This window comes from Vipera berus, assembly GCF_964194415.1.
Source record: "Vipera berus genome assembly, chromosome: 1".
Classification (NCBI taxonomy): Eukaryota; Metazoa; Chordata; class Lepidosauria; order Squamata; family Viperidae; genus Vipera; species Vipera berus.
Window position 1 is genome coordinate 51,312,944 of NC_138202.1, and position 20,484 is coordinate 51,333,427.

A 20,484-nucleotide genomic window follows, 5' to 3' on the forward strand; every position below is an offset into this window, starting at 1 on the left:
GCAGACAGGTAACTAGACATATCTGAGTTCAGAAGTGGAGAAGGAAGTCACTTGGCATCAGGATCAAAGTGCTGGCCCAGAAAAGTTCTTTGCTCTTTTAAGCTACGTGAATTAAAGCCGCAAGAATCTTTTCTTGGAGAAATACAGTTCCTAAGTTTGCATTTCACTAGAGACAATGAATGGGTGGCAAGTGTCTGTGTGCCTGTGAGTGTGCATATGTGTGTGTATGAAAACCAGGACTGCTGCTAGGGAACAGAATGCTTTGTGTATCGGTTTCTTTACTGCAGTCATTCTTGTCATAGAGTGTTTTATGTATGTGTCGTACATAGATTTGTTTTGGAACAGAGAACGAAGCCTAGAGACACTGTGAGAAAGGCGGGGTGGGGAGGAGGTGAGAAGTAGTCATAGGAAAGCATCCATGTTTGGGTGTCTGGAAATGAACGTTTGGTAGCTTCATTTTATAATGTGAACTGGCTGCACAGTCACACCAGACAGACAGAAAGAAGAAAGCAAGAGCTTGGGCTGTGTGGCAGAGTTCCTTCCCAGTGCACTGTTGGAGGCTGGGCAGCACTTCAGCAGCTGTTTGCAGCATTTCCTAATTATGTGTATGTCCAGATAGCAGCTGAGAAGATTTGTGGCTTTCCATGCTAAATTAGAGCATTGTTCATGATCTCTATTGCAGCAAATTAGAATAGTCCCCAATTCCCCACTATTATTCAATAATATTGCACAATCATTAGTAATAGTAAGAAGGACATCCTGCACAGAAGAGGGACTCTGCAACTGCAGACTTTGAAATGAATCCCCCATGTCTCTACTTAAAGTAAACTCACTAGTCAATGGAATACACTTCCAGGCAAGTGTGGAGAGAACTTGAGCCAGGAAGTCTAGGCAGGGGCTGCCAGGAAAGTAGGCAGGGACAGAAGAAGAGCCAGTGTAATCCATCAAACTCTGTAATCATATCTGAGGCTCTCTGAAGTACAGCAGAGAGATCCTTTTCTCTTGGAAAGAATCTCTTTGCACCCTGGCTGAGCAGGAAGTGAAGAGGACAAAGAGGAGAGGGGATTGCCTCCAAACAGAGGGGAAGGAGAATAAGGGGCTGTGGGAGGGGGTTGTCTTCCCAACAGTGAATTGGCAAAGAAGATGTGGAACTTGACATGACTGGGAAAGAGCAAGTGGAGGGATGAGGTTGCTGGTGGTAATGCATGTTCTCTTCTTGCTCTCCCCTGCAGGAATGTAATCCACAATGCTAATGCTCAGGTTTCTCAATGTGGTCGCTCCAGCCTACTTCTTCTGTATCTCCTTAATGACCTTCGTCCTCCAGCTCTTCCTCTTCATTCCAAGCATGTTCAAAGACCCTTCCACCACCCCACTTTTCTCCTCTGCTCTGCTGCATGGGGCTCTCTTTCTGTACCTCTCAGCTAATGCTTTGGGCAACTACATCCTGGTAATACAGAACTCCCCCGAGGAGGACCTGGGGAAAGGCCCAGATTTGGCTAGAGGAGCCAAAGGGGTGACTGAGTGGCCAGATGGAAACAGGTCCCCTGCTTCAGCCCTGCCTGGCACTCACTTCTGTAGACTGTGTGCCCGAACCACCCAGAGGCATGACCACCACTGTTTCTTCACAGGGAATTGCATTGGGAATACTAATATGCGGAACTTCATCATGTTCTGTCTGTATACCTCCTTGGCTTGCCTTGATTCCCTGGTGGCTGGGGTGGCTTATATTTCTGCTGCACTCTCAACTTCCTTTGCCAGCCCACTGGCTTTCCTAACTCTTCTGCCTCACTCCATTAGCCAGTTCTTCTCAGGTAAGTATCATCACTCCCTTTTCTCCTCTTGCAACAATTCCTTGGAACTGACATAGTTTCTTTGTTTTTTTTTAAGTTTAGGATTTTTTAAAAAGGGGGTGGACACATCTGCAATATTCACATTGGGATGATAAGGGAATAGGATAATGTTGGGTTTTTTCCTCTCAGCAATCTCTCTTGCAGTGATAACAGAGTCATATAATCAAGCTGAATGGCAGGAGATGCAGGATGGAGAAAAGAAAAACATAATTCAGATGTTAATTATGGTTGCAGTCAGAAACTATAGCAATGGTCAGCACTTTGGATGGCTAAAAAGGGAAGGACACATTCATGAAGAATAAGAATATTAGTAGTTTCTCCTGATGGCTGATACAGCTGATTGCTATTTGCTACCTTCAGTTTCAGAGGAGTAAACTCCTGATACCAGTTGGTGGGGAATATGAGTAGGAGGTGATATTGTACTCATGTTCTGCTGTGACATTCCCATAGACACTGGTTATCCTGTATGGCAAGAGAATACTGGGTGGGATGAAGTTGGCCTGATCCCTCAGAGATCTTCTTATGCTTTTGACAATATTATCTTGTAACAAAGTTTAGCCAGCAGTAAAAATTCCTAGATTTCATGAAATTCCTGGAAGTGAATGCATGAGTACTCGTTCAGTTGTTCACGTGGGAGTTTTGAAAGGTGCTGGAAGATGGCCACACAGCATTCAAAAGTTGACAAGAGTCTTAACAATATAATAGCTTTCAAGGAGAACTTGCTCCTCAGAGTGTGATTGAGAGAATTATCCTACAAGTAGGCAACATGCATCTGCTACTTCATGGCAACACATTTTTATTTTATTATTACATTTTTATTGCAAAGGAATAAAAGGTATTTTTTTAAACTTCAGATACTAAAACAAGTTGGAGAATATATACTTGAGGAGTTCTGAAGACTAATTGTATTGTATTACCTCAAATAGCAAGGGGAGGGAGGGAGGGTTGGGCTGGGTTGGGAAGGGGTGGGTGGGTTGGGAGGGGTTGTTTTGTTAAAGATAAAATGTATTGAAAAACTTTTCAATAAAAAAATAGCAAAAAAATCTAGCAATATCCTGCTCATACACATCCATTACACATGATCAGAATTAAATGTATAAAAAATTAAGAATAAAAAGCATAAACCTGCTTGAGCCTTTTAAAACCCATTAACTAAAGAATAAAGTTTTTGGAACTTGGTAAGACTTATTTCTGAGGATTGATGTGCATAGCATGCATATATATCAATTGAAGTGTTTAGTTATTTTAACATGAAAGAAATTTTGATTTTGGACTTTATAGTCAATACTAGATTTTGTTCTAAAATTCCTCCAATCCTGGTCTTAGTAGAAAATCCCAAGAATCAAAGCTCAGAAAATAATGAAGAATAAGAGATACTTTGCACAACACATTATGGTTCAGTTCTGAAAATAACTGCAGAATATTTTTTTTCTTTTGATGGACTTGTCTATATAATCTTTCTATATTTTATTGACAAAAAGCTTACAGAGGGATGGTAAAAGGCAAGTCTTACAAAGAATGGCAGGCACATGATTATACAGGATATCCATTGACTGATTGACCTAGACCAGGGGTGTCAAACTCGCAACGTCACATGACATGTCGCAACGTATCACAACTTTTTTGCCATTGCCGGCAATGGGGTGGGCGCAGTTTTGCTATGATCCCTCTGGCCCGCGGGCTGGCAGTTTGACGCCCCTGACCTAGACTATGTTCATGAGGGTTCTTTATTGTTTTATTATGAGTAAATGCTCCCAACTTGGTTATTAGATACCATGATACATTTGAATCATAGAATCATTGGACTGGAAGGGACCTCAGAGGTCGTCTTGTCTAATCCCCTCTTCAAGGCAGGAACCTTATACTATTTCAGGTATCAGTGATAAGCATGCAATTCTGTAAACTCTAGCCTGCCTTATGGTTAATTCCTCAAAGAAGATCAGAAAGCTTTTTTAAAAAAGTAGGATCAGTTTCTTAAATTAACATTTTGCCAAGTTTTTCCTGCTGCTTTCCCTCTGCTCACTGTTACACAGTGGAGGAAAAAAGAAGTAAAAGAGATACTATGATATGATCCATAAAATTTTTAAGGCAAAGTAATCATACATTTGCTTAAAAATTACGCGTGTTATACATTCATGCAAATCTAGAAATTATGACTATTATGTAAATACATTTTATCATAAGGGCCAGATGACTTGCGTGCATGTTCAGTCTACAGCAGACATGTCAAACACAAGGCCCGGAGGCCAGATCCGGTCCGTGAAGTGGTTTCATGCGGCCCGCAAAGCCATCCTGGAAACAGTGAGGGAACGGCCCCCACTGCCTTGGCCCTGGCCCAGAGACCCTCCTCCTGCCAGAGACCCTCAGATCTGTCCCACTCCTGCCCAGGCCCCCATAGGCACCCTTGATGCGAACGATGTAGAGCTGGCCATGCCCACCCAGTAGGCCATACGCACTTTAGCCATGCCCACCCAGTAGGCCACGCCCACCCAGGCCACACCCATCTGGCCCCCTGAGGGCAACCGCAATGCTGATGCGGCCCTCAATGAAATTGAGTTTGACACCCCTGGTCTACAGCCAGGGCTCAATGTTAATGTACAACTGCAAGACCTCTGATTCTCCCTTCAGGAGTTTATAAACTGGAGCTGGTCTGGACATCTTTCCAAATATTTTTATTTCAGATAGGAATATCTTCTACAAAAATAGGGCATGTGGCCACTCTAGGATCTTTCTTAACCATAATGTCTGATACAGTGCTTGCATTTCTCCATTCTTCATCAGACCTCTCTTGATGGTAGAACAGTATAGCACTATCATTGCCTCTGCTTGCCTGAGTTATATTATGGGCTTCAGCATGCTTTCTGACACTTGTAAGATTACAGGATCTGCTTTAATTAAAATAATGATGTAGCTTCCCCGAGGATCTAATGACAGGAAGAGCCTGACAGGGAAAGAGAACCAAATTATGCTGTCGCTAGAAAGTTTTTTCTTTCTTTAACAGCGCCTTCTCTCAGATATTTGAGACATGAATTATTCTGATGCAGAAATGTATGTAATTGTGTCATCATTTATTACAGTATTTGTGTAGCATCAGCTCCATTTGGGCTCTTGCCTGTTTATATACTTATAAAAATCTGAAAAGCTTGTAATTTTATCTTCAGTTGTAATAAAATGCAATTGCCCAAATTCTTCAGTGTAAGTGACATCCCAGACTGAATGTTGTTTGAAACAATTATGTTTTGAGTACCTTTCAAAAGGCACAGAAAGTGTCATTCATATAGAGATTGAGCACATACAGAAAAATATTTCTAGTTCTTCTTTCTGGTATCTAATATCTCTAGAAGGGAAGCAAGCACTAGATGGTTGGCACTGCATTTCTCATGCAATCCTGAAGATGCTAAGGTGCCAATCGTATAGTTCTTTATAAGAGAAAACCAACATTTTGATTTACCCTTAGAAGTCTACTGGCAACAATAGCAGCCACAACACTGGTTTCATATCATTCTAGTGACTCTCAGGACCAGAGAATAGGTTGTTGCATTCTTTAGTGACTGCTGATTCTAGATAGTCTTCAAGATACATTGCTATAATCTAACCAAGAGTTGATAAGGACATGAGTAATTGCTACCTATGCCTTCTGCTTTAGGTTGAGGTACAATTGATGCACCACTCAAAAGTGAGCAGACCATCCCAACTATACCTTCCAGTTGCCTATTTAACAGTAGCTAGGAGTTTAGAAAGACCCACAAATCATGAACCTGCTCCTTAAGGGGTGATAATCCAACTAGGTTAAAACAGAATCAAAGGTGAATTATATGGTTTCTGGGCAAACAGCACTTCTGTCTTGTTGTTGTTGTTGTTGTTGTTGTTGAAGAATCATTATTTGTTGTTGTTGTTGTTGTTAGCTGCGAAGTCGTGTCCGACCCATCGCGACCCTATGGACAACATTCCTCCAGGCCTTCCTGTCCTCTACCATCTTCTGGAGTCCATTTAAGCTCACGCCTACTGCTTCAGTGACTCCATCCAGCCACCTCATTCTCTGTCGTCCCCTTCTTCTATTGCCCTCAATCTTTCCCAGCGTTAGGCTCTTCTCCAGTGAATCCTTCCTTCTCATTAGGTGGCCAAAGTATTTGAGTTTTAGCTTCAGGATCTGGCCTTCTAAAGAGCAGTCAGGATTGATCTCCTCTAGGACTGACCGGTTTGATCGCCTTGCAGTCCAAGGGACTCGCAGGAGTCTTCTCCAGCACCAGAGTTCAAAGGCCTCAATTCTTTGGCGCTCAGCCTTTCTTATGGTCCAACTTTCACTGCCATACATTGCAACTGGGAAGACCATAGCCTTGACTATACGCACTTTTGTTGACAGGGTGATGTCTCTGCTTTTTAGTGTGCTGTCTAGATTTGCCATGGCTTTCCTCCCCAGGAGCAAGCGTCTTTTAATTTCTTGGCTACAGTCCCCATCTGCAGTGATCTTGGAGCCCAGGAAAATAAAATCTGTCACTACTTCCATTTCTTCCCCATCTATTTGCCAGGTGCCATGATCTTGGTTTTCTTAATGTTAAGTTTCAACCCAAGTTTTGCACTCTCCTTCTTCACCTGCAACAAGAGGCTCTTTAGTTCTTCTTCACTTTCTGCCATTAGAGTGGTATCATCTGCGTATCTTAGGTTGTTGATATTTCTTCCGGCAATCTTAATTCCAACTTTTGATTCATCTAGCCCTGCCTTTCTCATGATGTGCTCTGCATATAAGTTAAATAGGCAGGGCGACAGTATACAGCCTTGCCGGACTCCTTTCCCAATTTTGAACCAATCAGTGGTTCCGTGTCCAGTTCTCACTGTTGCTTCTTGACCCGCATATAGGTTTCTCAAGAGACAAATAAGATGGTCTGGTACTCCCATCTCTTTAAGAACTTGCCACAGTTTGTTATGATCCACACAATCAAAGGCTTTAGCATAGTCAATGAAGCAGAAGTAGATGTTTTTCTGGAACTCCCTAGCTTTCTCCATGATCCAGCGTATGTTGGCAATTTGATCTCTAGTTCCTCTGCCTCTTCGAAATCCTGCCTGTACTTCTGGTAGTTCTCGATCCACATACTGCTGAAGTCTAGCTTGTAGGATTTTAAGCATGACTTTACTAGCATGAGAAATGAGTGCAATGGTGCGATAGTTTGAACATTCTTTGGCACTGCCTTTCTTTGGAATTGGAATGTAAACTGATCTTTTCCAATCCTGTGGCCACTGTTGAGTTTTCCAAATTTGCTGGCAAATTGAGTGTAGCACTTTTACTGCACTGTCTTTTAAGATTTTGAATAGCTCAGCTGGAATACTGTCACCTCCACTAGCTTTGTTGTTGCTCAGCTTTTCTAAGGCCCACTTCACTTCACATTCTAGGATGTCTGGCTCGAGGTCAGTGACCACCTCATTGTGATTATCAGGGACGTTAAGCTCATTCTTGTATAGTTCTTCTGTGTAATTTTGCCACCTCTTCTTAATCTCTTCTGCCTCTGTTAGGTCCCTGCCATTTTGGTCCTTTATCATGCCCATTTTTGCATTAAACGTTCCCTTCATCTCTCCAATTTTCTTGAAAAGATCTCTGGTCCTCCCTATTCTATTGTTTTCTTCTATTTCTTTGCATTGTTCATTTAAGAAGGCATTCTTATCTCTTCTAGCTATTCTCTGGAATTCTGCATTCAATTGGGCATATCTATGTTTTTCTCCCTTGCCTTTCGCTTCCCTCCTTTCCTCAGCTATTTGCAAAGCTTCCTCAGACAGCCATTTTGCTTTCTTGCATTTCTTTTTCTTTGGGATGGTTTTGGTTGCTACCTGTTGTACAATGTCACGAACCTCTGTCCATAGTTCTTCAGGCACTCTGTCTATCAGATCTAATTCCTTAAATCTATTTGTCACCTCTACTGTATATTCAACAGGGATATGATTTAATTCATACCTGACTGGCCTAGCGCTTTTCCCTACTTTCTTTAATTTAAGCCTAAACTTTGCAACAAGAAGCTCATGGTCTGAGCCACAGTCAGCTCCTGGTCTTGTTTTTACTGACTGTATAGAGCTTCTCCATCTTTGGCTGCAGAACATATAGTCAATCTGATTTCTGTGTTGACTGTCTGGTGATGTCCATGTGTAGAGCCGTCTCTTGGGTTGTTGGAAAAGAGTGTTTGCTATGACCATCGTATTCTCTTGACAAAATTCTATCAGCCTGTGCCCTGCTTCATTTTGTACTCCAAGGCCAAACTTGCCTGTTATTCCAGTTATCTTTTGGCTTCCTACTTTAGCATTCCAATCCCCCATGATGATAAGGACATCATTTTTTGGTGTTAGTTCTATAAGGTGCTGTAGGGCTTCGTAGAACCGGTCAATTTCATCCTCTTCAGCACCGGTGGTTGGGGCATAGACTTGGACTACTGTGATATTGAATGGTTTGCCTTGGATTCGAACTGAGATCATTCTGTCATTTTGAGGATTGTATCCCAGTATTGCTTTTCCTATTTTTTTATTGACTATGAAGGCTACTCCATTTCTTCTGAGAATCATTATTACCGGTATGTTAATAATAATGCATTAACATAATAATATGTTAATAATAATGTTAATAATAATATCTTAATATTAACCTGGCCATACCATCTTATTAACTGAGATTCCACTCCACTATCCAGTCTGGCATGTGTCTTCATGGCGCTCACCTTCAGCCACAATTCCGTATAAATTGCTGCCTTGTCAGTACACAATAGGGACTTTTCAGAAGTCATAGCTCCAAGCTTGACATGATGGGGAAAATGTCTTGAAAATGCTTGAATCTGTAAAAAGAGCCCACAGTTTTCAAGATTTTCTCCCTATCTAGACAAATCCCAGGCAGAGTAATACAGATCCTTTTCATAGTAGGAATAGCAACATCTTGAGAAGCTATACTCTACCAGCTAGGTCCAAGGAAAGAAATGATACTCCTTTCTTATGTTTATGCATTTATTCTGTAATAACCCAGCTGAAACAATAAGTTAAAATTAGAATTAGAAAAATTTCAGCAGCTTTTTCCAACTGAATGCCTACACCCCTTATGTGCTAAAGTACAATTTCCATGTTTGCAGATTGCAGTAGTAGGAGTTGAAGTCCAGTTCAACTGAAGGGCATAAAACTGAGGAAAGCTGAGCTAGACATTGGGTAGCCAAGAATGGATTTCAAACCTAGAAATGAATACAAAGACATCCTCACCATCATCATCATGAGTTGTCATTTCTAACACCATTGTTAGCAACAGTTTTGCTATGACCATCATGAAATCACCCCATATCCATCTGGAAGAAAATTATATTCAAGTATAAAAGTCTAGGGAAGCTGTGCAGACTGTGTGATACCCAGATTTTATAAAGTTTACTCAGGATGAGTCATCAATTTAAAAATTAAATCGGTTTATTTGCTTACTTCAACAAGATTAAATAGCTGCGTGTATTTTTCAGTAAATGGAGTAGAGAAGATTTATACTGTACTTGGAGGAGGTGGCAAAGCAAATGACTCCTCACTGCTGAAGGTCGGAAAACGTGACCCCATATGAAGATTGCAGCTTTTGGGGAGAAAGTATGTCTGCACATCCTCCAACAGAACCCCAGCATGAAAGTGGATAGCACAGGAATCCAATTAATATTTTTCTTCAAATTCCTTTTCTGCTACTGCAAATCCATCTTCCAGGAGAGACTAATTATACATGACTATTCTTTGCTTTTTAAAAGAGACTGGTCTGTTTTTTGTTCTTAACCGTTCATGATGCAACCTGACAAGAATGAAAGGACACACTGTATTTAGGAAAACCAAACTTAATGTCATGTTTAAAGAAGTATTTTGAAGGAGCCAGCTGCCACTGTTACAGCTGTCACAGTTAATGAAAGCTATTTGCTACCATGAAAAGTGTGATTCTCCTGATCATCATGAGGACACCAAAACTAAAGGGCTTGATGAAAGTTGATGAGCATCAGTAGAAGGACAGAAGGATGTGCTTTCCCACGCTAGTGGAAATTAGTAAATTCATTCTTACCTAATTCCATCAATGACTGATAAGACACTTAAAGGTTCAGAGGCATTTTAGCCCAGAATACTAAACACACAGCACAAGTAACAGGTCAAGATCTTCATGCCAAGTGTCAATTTTTGCTGTGTGCAGGGTTTCCTCTGGGTATATGCTGAACAATAATCTGATGCATCAAAACAAAATAGAAAACTGGAAACAGGATGCTTTAACTTTGATCTCATCCACCATAGCTCTTCTCTTTCGGTTCCTTTGAGATCAATCTGATAAATAATGGAAATTGGGGATCTAATGTTGAAGAAATAGCTTTATACTGTAGCTATGTCATGAAGATTGAAATGCCACTGGTTGCCACATGTACACAAAATAATATAAATAAAAAGGTAGTATAGGCATCCATTTCTAGAGGAAAGCAAGACTGCTTATGGTTCAACCTTTATAGACAGGAATTTAAATTAGCCTGATTCTGACCTTTCCTACTGACATTCTCTTGACAATCTCTTCTTAGGTTGAGATGATAATATTGCAAAGGACCTTTTAGAAACCCCCGAAGGAATTATAGGTACTCTACTTGATCATTATAAGTTTCTTGAGGAAAAGGAAACTTTTAAAATTGCACCAAGCTCTATACAGTAGAACAAAAATCTCTGTTATCTTAGGGATGCTGAAAGCACATAAACTTAAATTAAACTATGTTTAAATGTAAAAGTCCAAGTAACGATAATGTGGAAATCAAAGTCTAACACACTTGCTTGCCTGCCAAGCCTCCTTATTTTTATATCACTATGGTGCCATTTAATAGAGAAAGTCATCAGGGATCCTACTCCATGATTATTTAGTAATTTATTTATTAGATTTATATCCAGTTATTCCTTTAGGAATTCAAGGCAGCTATAATTAAATATATCTAAATTTCACCCTGGTTTGCATTCTTAAATATCACAGTCTTATTTAATCCATATAAAGTATCACAAATAAGGAAAAACATCTGGAATTTTCTTTTGATTTGCTTATTGTATATTATCTAGATTTTCAGAGAAGTTGTTTCTTGGAGAGGTTGATATTAATGAGAAAGAAGTGGGTAGACTTAGCTTGGCTTTAGGGTTTAAAAGAGAAGATACATGAGGGAAGTGGGGCAAAGGAAGGAGAGAATGAGATCTTCATGGGGACAGTATGGAGGCTGTTTTGGTCAATATTGATCATACTTTGTTTGAATGGCCAAGGTGTGCTACTCTCTGGGCTCAGGAGAACTGTCAATAGGAGGCAGAGCTGAGTATTTGTTTGACTTGGTAGGCAAAGTAAACTCCTTCAGGCTGCTTTTTTCCACTGCTGTTTGGAACAAGATTGTTCTCAGTCCTGCTATGATATTCTTCCTGAACATCAGGTGGTGCAGAATGCCAGTTACTCTGGCTGATGGATGAGTACATGCTGCTCTTCTATAACCAGGTAGATTAACAGAAAGGTAAGTGATAAAAGAGGGGGGGATGATGGCTCAGTGGTTAAAGATGCTGACTTTGTCATCTGAAAAGCTGATAGCTCATTTTTGCAATCCGAGTGCTGTGCAATAGGGTGAGCTCCCGTTCCTTGCCCCAGCTCCTGCCCACCTATCAGTTCGAAAGGATGCAAATGTGAGTAGATCAATAGGTATCACTTCAGTGGGAAAGTAACAGCATTCCATGCACCTTTGGTGTACAGCTATGCTGGCCACAGGAGTGTCTTCAGACAATGTTGATTCCCTCAGCTAAGAAACGGAGATGTGCATCACCAACTAGAGTCGAACACAACTGGACAGAGGAAACCTTTACCTTTACCTTAAGTGACAATCTATTATCTTTAGTTGGTGTGAGCTTTGTAAATAACTCACTTCATCCCAATGATCTCTGTACTTTTTAAGTACATCCAGTTTTCTGAAATGAGATTTTTACCGGATTCATAAAATGAAGGACAAAAAGATCAAATCAGCAAATATTTAAAATACTATTTAACCAGAGATACACAGTCTTTGTAAATGGCCTACTTGCCACAGTGAAAGAATATGGAGCTTTAATATTCATAAGTTAGCAAGAGTGCTTCATCAAACTTCATTCCAGTGAACTTCTATTCAAGAAAGGTTGTACTTTGTATTTTTTAAGACCCCAAATTTCAAATCACTTTTGTTAATTGGAGCTTTTTATTGACTGAGTGAAAATCCTTATTAAATGAACAAGTGATAATCACAGGAGGGTAGAGGTTGAGGTTTGAAGAAGGATGGAAGAGACAAAAGCTGAAATGCCCGTTAAGCCATGGAATTACACTGAATGACCTTATCTCAATTATTATTCCTCTGCACAACCTATTTCATGGATTATTGTGGAAATTAAGCAGAAAAAATATATTTGATTCGGTGGGATCCTGGAAGAAAAGTAGGATATAAACTAAATAAATAATATAACCCCAAATGCTAGAAAAATAAAGACCCATTAAATCAGGGGTGTCAAACTCAATTTCATTGAGGGCCGCATCAGCATTGCGCTCGCCCTCAGGGGGCCAGGGTGGGCGTGGCCTACTGGGTGGGCGTGGCTAGAGTGTGCATGGCCTACTGGGTGGGCGTGGCCAGCTCTACATCATTCGCATCAAGGGTGACTATGGGGGCCTGGGCAGGAGTGGGACAGATCTGAGGGTCTCTGGCAGAAGGAGGGTCTCTGGGCCAGGGCCAAGGCAGTGGGGGCCGTTCCCTCACTGTTTTCAGGATGGCTTTGTGGGCCACATGAAACCACTTTGCGGGCCAGATCTGGCCCCCGGGCCTTGTGTTTGACATGTCTGCATTAAATAACAAGGACAAAGCCCCAGATACAGGTGTGCAGTGACTGTGGCAGAGTGGCAGAGTCTAGTTTGCTAAAGGATGCTGTCTGGGCCCAGCTAGGGAGGAGGCAGCATGGTAGTATGGGCAGTGGCTCTCTGGTTGAAGTCACAGCTGTTGCCTTTGCCTGGGGAGCTGCTGTCCATATCACTTCCTTGCCTCCTCTGACAGCTCCAACTTCTTACCTCCTCTCTAGTTGGGTCTGTTGACCTCCCTTCAGCAGATGAGGCTCCACTACCCTGCCATGCTCACTATGGGCATTTTGGGGGCACCACCCTCACCCAGTTCTTGGATCCTGTGCCAGCGGTGGGAAAAAGATGGTGGCAAGGGATAGGCAACAGTAATGGAGTGCCAGGGCAGGTATGGAGGGGCAGATAGGTGCGTGGAAGGAGTTAAAGTGTACCTGTGGTCATAAATGCTGGCCAATTGCCAAGTGCCCAATTTTTGATCATGTGACCATAGGCATGTTGTGACTGCTGTAACTTGGAGGACTGGTCATTGCTACCATTTGTTCAGTGTTGCCATAACTTCATCTCTTCAAATGGTCACTGAATGAACGGTCTTTAAGCAAGAACTACCTGTAGGTTATTTTTTTTTACACATTATTCTAATCAAATAGCTATTCTGGTTGCACAGATTTTAACCCAGCGTTTGTTTTAAACTGATATGGAAGCTGTGCAAAGAGATTTCCTGTTGTAGTGCTTGCCCCCTTTTATTGTAATAGAAGTACCAGATCTGTGCCTACATGCCTTTCAGAAAGATGCACATGTTCCTTGATCAAAGCAAATATACTCAGGACCTGATGAGATTTGGGAAAGAGACATTCTGATTACGTCTGTATGTAATCAGATGTTATTCCCTACCAGCTGTGTTAGTTCAGAACAGCAAAACTCAAACAAACAAAAAAGACCATTCAAGCTAAAGACAGATTAGGTCATTGTTAATGGATTTATCACATGGCAGAAGCATGATTTTGTGAAAAGATTTTGATAGTATAGGTTGGAGAAACTCATTGTAAGGGAGGAGGATTTAAATGACTGTAAAATGTAAGGTGCAATCAGTTTTCAATTTAGATAAAATAAATGACCATTCACAAAACAGCACTCCAAACACTGCTAAATTAATGAAGAGCTATAGTCATGCCAGCCACATGACCACGGAGACGTCCTCGGACAAGCGCTGGCTCTTCGGCTTTGAAACGGAGATGAGCACCGGCCCCTAGAGTCGGAAACGACTAGCACGCATGTGCGGGGGAACCTTTACCTTTACCTTTTATAGTGGTACAAGAAACTTTGATCATTGTTCAAATCTGGATGGAATGAATTAAACCTCTTAGTTAAAACTTTCACTTTGAAGTTTTCCTTTTAAATTTCTGTGCAAGAGAATGGTCCACAGGACATTTCTCCAGAAGACTTGAAAGCTGAAAGAAGAGCTAATTCATTATGGAAGGGAGAAAAAGAGCATACATATAGTAAATAAGGTGCAACAAGAAGAAGCTACAGGGCATCAGGATGCAACAGAATTGGAATGGCTGTAATAGTGGTAGTAGTGATTAGAAATGTAGCTATTACAAGACCATAGGAAGGATGCTGAAGCACAGGTTTTCATGGCGAAAGCAAGCAGAAAAAAGTCTATTTCTGTTGTATTTATATTGCTCCTTATAGATAAGTCAGTGTTAATGTGAAAAATGTCTCCAGACCCAACTGTTTGTGCTCTCCAGTCTAACTCACATATCTCTATAAGAGAATTAATATCTCAACCTCAAACTGTCAAAGTTTAGCATATCTGGCAAGCTAGCTGAGTCCCAAAATGAGGAATTAAATGCAGCAACATTGGAAATCTCCTGATTGCTTCAAAGGGGATAATGCTGCTTGCAACAAGTCATATGCCACACATGTCTATTTAATTCTTCCTAGAGATTACAGGGTTTGTGTAGAAAATCTGTAAATCTGGTATTCTATCCTTTATTTACCTACTCAAATGATCGTTCAGAGAAGGAGGGAAGAAAGAAATGCAAAAAAGAAAGAAACGTATCACTTTAAAAAGTCAGGACATTAGGGCTGCAGAATGTTTTCATGTTATGAATTTTATTATATATGCAAATGTAGAAATCACCACTAACTAAACAGATGTCAATATTAAACTGTGATCAAAGAATCTCTCTTTGCTGAATCTGCTGTCCAGCTGCTAACCCTGAAAAAAAAAACAATTTCAGGACTCTTCTTTCTTGTGATTCTTTATTTTAATGCCAATTTAGATCAGTCAGTTGTTTTCAAAGAAGACAAAGTTAAATGCAGGTCTGTCCACAGTGAAATATGATACATAGGTACTCTAGAGTAGCCAAGTGCAAAGAAAAAAAATTCTACCTATGGAGTCTTAAGTATTCTCTGAGCATGGTTGTTTGCTTGCCATCATTTCATTATTTGATTAGGTAACATCAGTGCTGGTGAGTGTGAGTGTGGTTTTCTCCTTGGTATTTCCTGGAGTATTGTTTTTTGCTTGATTGTTTGTTAGGTGTTAATCCCTGCTTATCTGGGCTTAACCACATGTACACAGCATTCAAAAGAGACAATAAAAAAGCCAAGTAGGAAATAAAGAGACCAAAACACATCTTATCCAACAGCCGACACCCAGATGAGCATGGATTATGTACACGCCATTCAAAAAGAGACAATAAAAAAAGCAAAGAATGAAACAAAAAAGACCATAACACATCCCCTGTAGCAGACAACAGCAAGATTAGCAGGAATTAATACCAGGCAAACAATCAAGCAGAAAACAATATCCTAATCAGGGAAGAAATGCCAAGGAGAAAACCATACTCCCACCAACACAGGCGGAGCAAACTATTGTATATAAACAGAGAGCAAAATCAACAATCACTTATACAGGTGATATTGCAGTATTAATCCAGTATGTAAGCAAATATCCAAACTCAGACAGTACTAAGGACTTTACGGGAAAATATATTTTCTTCTTAGATTTCTACGTCTTTAATAATTGTACAGAAAAGAGAAATTCAGCAGGTAGAACCATGAAAGATTCAAGAGTCCTCGCCTTTTTTTATATACTAGTTGTGATTGAAACTGAATTATATTTACCTGAATCAATAATGAATGCTTATGTTAAAAATTACTCTAATTAAATTATAATCAAGAGAATGCTGGAAAATAAATGTTTATAGTCCTGTACAATCTTGTGCAAATATATCTGTAAGTTAAGTCCACTGAAGTTAAAAAATACATTTTTGAGGATGCTCTGTAGGGTTATTTCCTTGCAGGATGTGTATATCATTACAACCTTTTCTTTTTCTTCTATTCAATTGTATCCAATTTTCAGAGACTTTACCGGGAAGTTTTCTTGGCAAGATTTTACAGAAGTGGGTTGCCATTGCCTCTTTTCTAGGGCTAGCCCAAAATCATCCAGGTGGCTTTTTGCCTAAATTGGGAGTAGAACTCACCATCTCCCAGTGTCTAGCCTGATGCCTTAACCACTACACTAAACTGTCTCTTCAATTTTACACTTTTCCCTCCTAGCTATCTGGGAAGGAGATGATGAATATAATCCACTTTAAACTCTGCTTACTATAATGGGAAAACCAGCTATCAATAGCTTACTTCTGTTTCTAAGTCTGCTACTGTCAAGCTATGCTGTGCAAACCAGCAGTGACTGAGTGCCTCTGAATATCCTTGCATATTCTGCCTTGCCATGATTGTCCAACAGCTTGCCTGTTTCTATATAGACCCAGAAGGAGAGGGCAAAACTGGTGCTGATCTTTCCTCTTAGCATTTAACATTGAGGATATGAAGAAGAGAGGCAGCACAGCATGAAGAGGAATAGAGTATTCGGTGGCATAAACTTTGATAGTGTTGGTTAATGATATGTATGATAGTGTATCATCGTCATGAGCTCTGGGGCTGATCCTGCAAACCAGCATTTTCTCGGGGAACTTGTTTCCCTTTAATCTAAGGGAGAATCTGCTGTGGTTCTTCACCTAATTTCAGATCTGCCAGCAAGCCATTTAAACACTGGGAAGAGTGAACAATCCCTTCTGTTGTAGGTGTATATATAGAGAGAAAGAGAGTGAATGGATGATGTCATGGACAGAAAGGAAGATAGCACACCCGTAGCAATTGTAATGGGTGGATCTTTCTCAATTTTACTGATGTTATCAAAGGAACTTCCAGAGAACACTTGCTTTCAGGCTTAAGTTCATTTTTGTATTATCTTTCATTCCTTTCAGTTAGATGCATCCAGCACTTCAGATAACATCAATATGACTCCTCTGTCCATATAGGCAACCAGTATTTTGGGATGTGCACTGTTTTAATAAAATTGGCAGCCAAATGGATCTGCCTTTCCATTCTTCCATTTATTGATTTAGGACTGTGGGCTCTTACAAAGATGAAGGGGTAAAACTATTTTCCAAAGCACCCGAAGGTAAGACCAGAAATAGTGGTTGGAAACTAATCAAGTAGAGAAGCAACCTAGAACTAAAGAGAAATTTCCTAACAGTGAGCAATCAAACCAATGGAATAGCTTGCTTTCAGTGTGGGTGCTCCATCACTGGAGGCTTTCAAAAAGAGACTGGACAACCATTTGTCTGAAATGGTGTAGACTAGACTCTCCTGCTTGAGTAGGGCATTGGACTAGAAGACTACCAACTATTATTCTATGTTCTATGTTCTAAGTCAGTTCCATTCCTGTTTTTATTTGATTCTCATTCACATGCTTTTATTTGGTTTCTGACCATTAATAAATAAACACAAGTCTAAAGTGTTGGATTAAAGTTGCCATCCACCTTCTCTCAGAATGACTAATAGCAATGCTGGCTGGAAGTTGTTATCCAACACATTTTGTGAGGGATAGATTAGAAATTTTGACATATATTATGTACACATATGACATAGATAGACATCATCAGCTTGACAATTCCTGACTGAATGTCTGCAGTGCAAAAGAATTTATAAAATAACCGATCTCTTTCTCTCTTTTTCTCACTGGGATTCGCAGGAGCTCTTCTAAGCTCAGAAATGTTTGTCATCCTCATGCTATACCTCTGGCTGGGGATTGGACTTGCCTGTGCTGGCTTCTGTTGTCATCAAATGCTGCTGATCTTGCGAGGGCAAACCCGGTACCAGATGCGGAAGGGGATGGCAGCCAAAGGCCAGCCCTGGAAGAAGAATCTGAAGGAGGTCTTTGGGAAGAGATGGCTGCTTGGACTGCTTATTCCTGTGCTCAGTGTGGGAAGTGACTATCACCAGCAAAAGGAGAAATGACACCTCCCTTAACGCTTAGCAACATGCACAGGTGCTTGCACACATCCATGTCCATGTACACACATTTGCTGTAATGGAATGCAGTACTTGGATACACTTGTCCTTTCCCCACCTTGTAGCCTTGCAATGTATCAGAAAAAGGGCAACCAGTGAGGCAATGGGCTAATTCTATGATTTAAAAGAAGCGGGACTGACCACTTCTAGTACAATCAAAGCTATGGCAGTCATCTCTGGGCTGCTAAGAATATTAAGCAATCCCTCCTTTGAGAAGCCAGTTCTCTCCTCCACCCTATCCCAATGACTGAGTTCCCTTCCACCTTGACTTTTGTGCTTAATTGGGGAAGGAGGAGCATCCTCCACCTTCAGCTTCCCCAAGGTAGCCTGTATTGTCACAAATAGGCTGTAAGCACAAGCATGGGTTCCTGGGAGATTTGCCCAATGTGTTAGCTGAAATTTTTGGCAGCTTAAAATAACCCCAATTGAGAAAGAAGTTGCTTTTTTGTGTGAACACTGGACAATATGGCTGATTAAACTCTTAAAAGCAAAACTTACAAACGAACACACACACACGCACACACACGCACAAACACAAATGATCTGGGAAAGCAAGTAGAATTTGCTTATGTTTTGAAATGGAAAGCACTTACTTGTTCCCCTAACTACCTCCACTCCAATATGCAGGAATGGCATTTCATAGCCTTATCATATGCCCTTCCAGAATAGGAGATACATTCCCACCCTTCCTTTCGAATCTCTGCAGAGTTAGGCTTGTTTTTCAACCTCTCTGTCTCCCAGCGCTGCTTGAAATGAATCCAACTCAACAGTATTCTTTGGGTGAATGATGGCCAAATACAGAGGACAGACGGGAATATGTAAAGTGAAGGAATGACTCTCTCCTGATGCTTTCAACTCTGAAAAATTGCCACTGACCTCTAGCAAGCAAGGAGATCAGCAAGAGACAGCAGGACCCATCATTCTACATCTGTCACAAAGGAAGTCAAGTGAAATACTCAACTGAATTATTGAGGGGAAAGCAGCAGCCCTCAAAGTAGCACTTTGCAATCAGTCAGGATATTATAATTAATAAGGCGAAGACTTTGACTCATTCCTGGGAGATAAGAACATATTAGGAACAAGCCCTCCTCAGGCTCACTATCTCATTTTTACTCTGCATGTCCTCTTAAGCTAAGCTTTATTTCATGGTCTGTTCATACCCCAGTGATGGCTTTTTGGATGCACCCACTCCTCTCTTCACTAACCAGCAGAAAGTGGCCAGAGGCAAATCTTTCAGCTCTGAGAAGCCAGTTCCTGGGTTTAAACAAGAAATCCAATCAATCTGCCAATCTTTAGCTCATTACACACTCCCGTTGTTCTCTGTGCTAGGATTCTATAATGGAAAGTGCCTGATTTATTTATTTTTTAAGAAAAGCTATCTTCCCGTATTGTGAAATTTGTGGAAACTTAAAATCCATCAATATTTCAAAATTCAGAGCTTTTTTTTCCAAAATCTTTTTAGTGTGTCTAAAAAGTGTGTGTGTGTGCAGAAAACACTGTGCATGTGCAGAGAACATAAAACACGTACATCAAAACATAAACACGGATACACTCTTCCACTGATAACACAATCTTTTGTGTTATTTTTAGGTTTGTGCACAAAAGTATTACAAAACATAATGATTGAACAAGTAACAAAGCATATAATACAGGCAGAATAGTATGTGGTTTTAAATACAAAGATATTTAAAAACTTGATAAAAAAGACTTTTATGATATCAAAAAGATGTAACTACATGGGATGAGAATAGACCATGTCACCAAGAAAGAACACCAATGAGGAGACACCAATCTTTTTATCATGTATAATGCAGATACTTGGATAATAGTATGTATGGACAGGTTGATTTGTTTCTGAATTAAGTTTTTTTTAGCTACCCTCCTTATATAGCTCCTGGAATTCTCTGCTGGGAATGCAAAATCCAAATATGTCCCAAAGTACTAAAATAAAAGTAAGGTTAATATGAAAGTAAAAATCCTACCATGTCACAGAGGATCTGGATTCAAAATATTCCCAGATTCAATCCACTCTTTTCCAACAAGCTGACTATTATACAAAGTTAATATTAATCAGCACAAGTAACCTTACTGTCTTCTTGAAATACCTGGAGAAAGTCTGGGGAGGCAGCAGGTGCTGGAGATATTTTTTTTTTAAATGGCATTTTTAATCCACGTGTATTTCTGGTGGTACCAATACATTCAGAGGAAACAAATAAGATAACATAATCTGAAGACTTGCTTTGATTATAAGAAATCTTAGGAGAAAAAAAAGTAGCTAGTAGTTAGATAGATGATAGCACATTTAGAAAAAAAGGCCTTCTAGTAAGACATGCGCTTGCATGAAAATATGTTTAACTACCTACTTAATAATATGCTGCATTTGCACAACAATAAAGTGTTTGGGTTTTTTGTGCTTTGTATGTTGTCATCTTT

The 20,484-nt window shown here is 40.3% G+C and overlaps 1 protein-coding gene across 1 annotated transcript; it reads left to right on the top strand.

Annotated features, from left to right (window-relative positions):
- Positions 1 to 1,246: 1,246 nt before the first annotated feature.
- ZDHHC22 (zDHHC palmitoyltransferase 22) lies at positions 1,247 to 17,997 on the top strand (the record flags this gene model as incomplete). The annotated part of the gene is made up of 2 exons (XM_081334763.1): positions 1,247 to 1,811; positions 17,732 to 17,997. 2 exons carry the CDS (start codon positions 1,247 to 1,249, stop codon positions 17,995 to 17,997), a joined length of 831 nt encoding a protein of 276 aa, XP_081190889.1.
- Between the last annotated feature and the right edge of the window lie 2,487 nt (positions 17,998 to 20,484).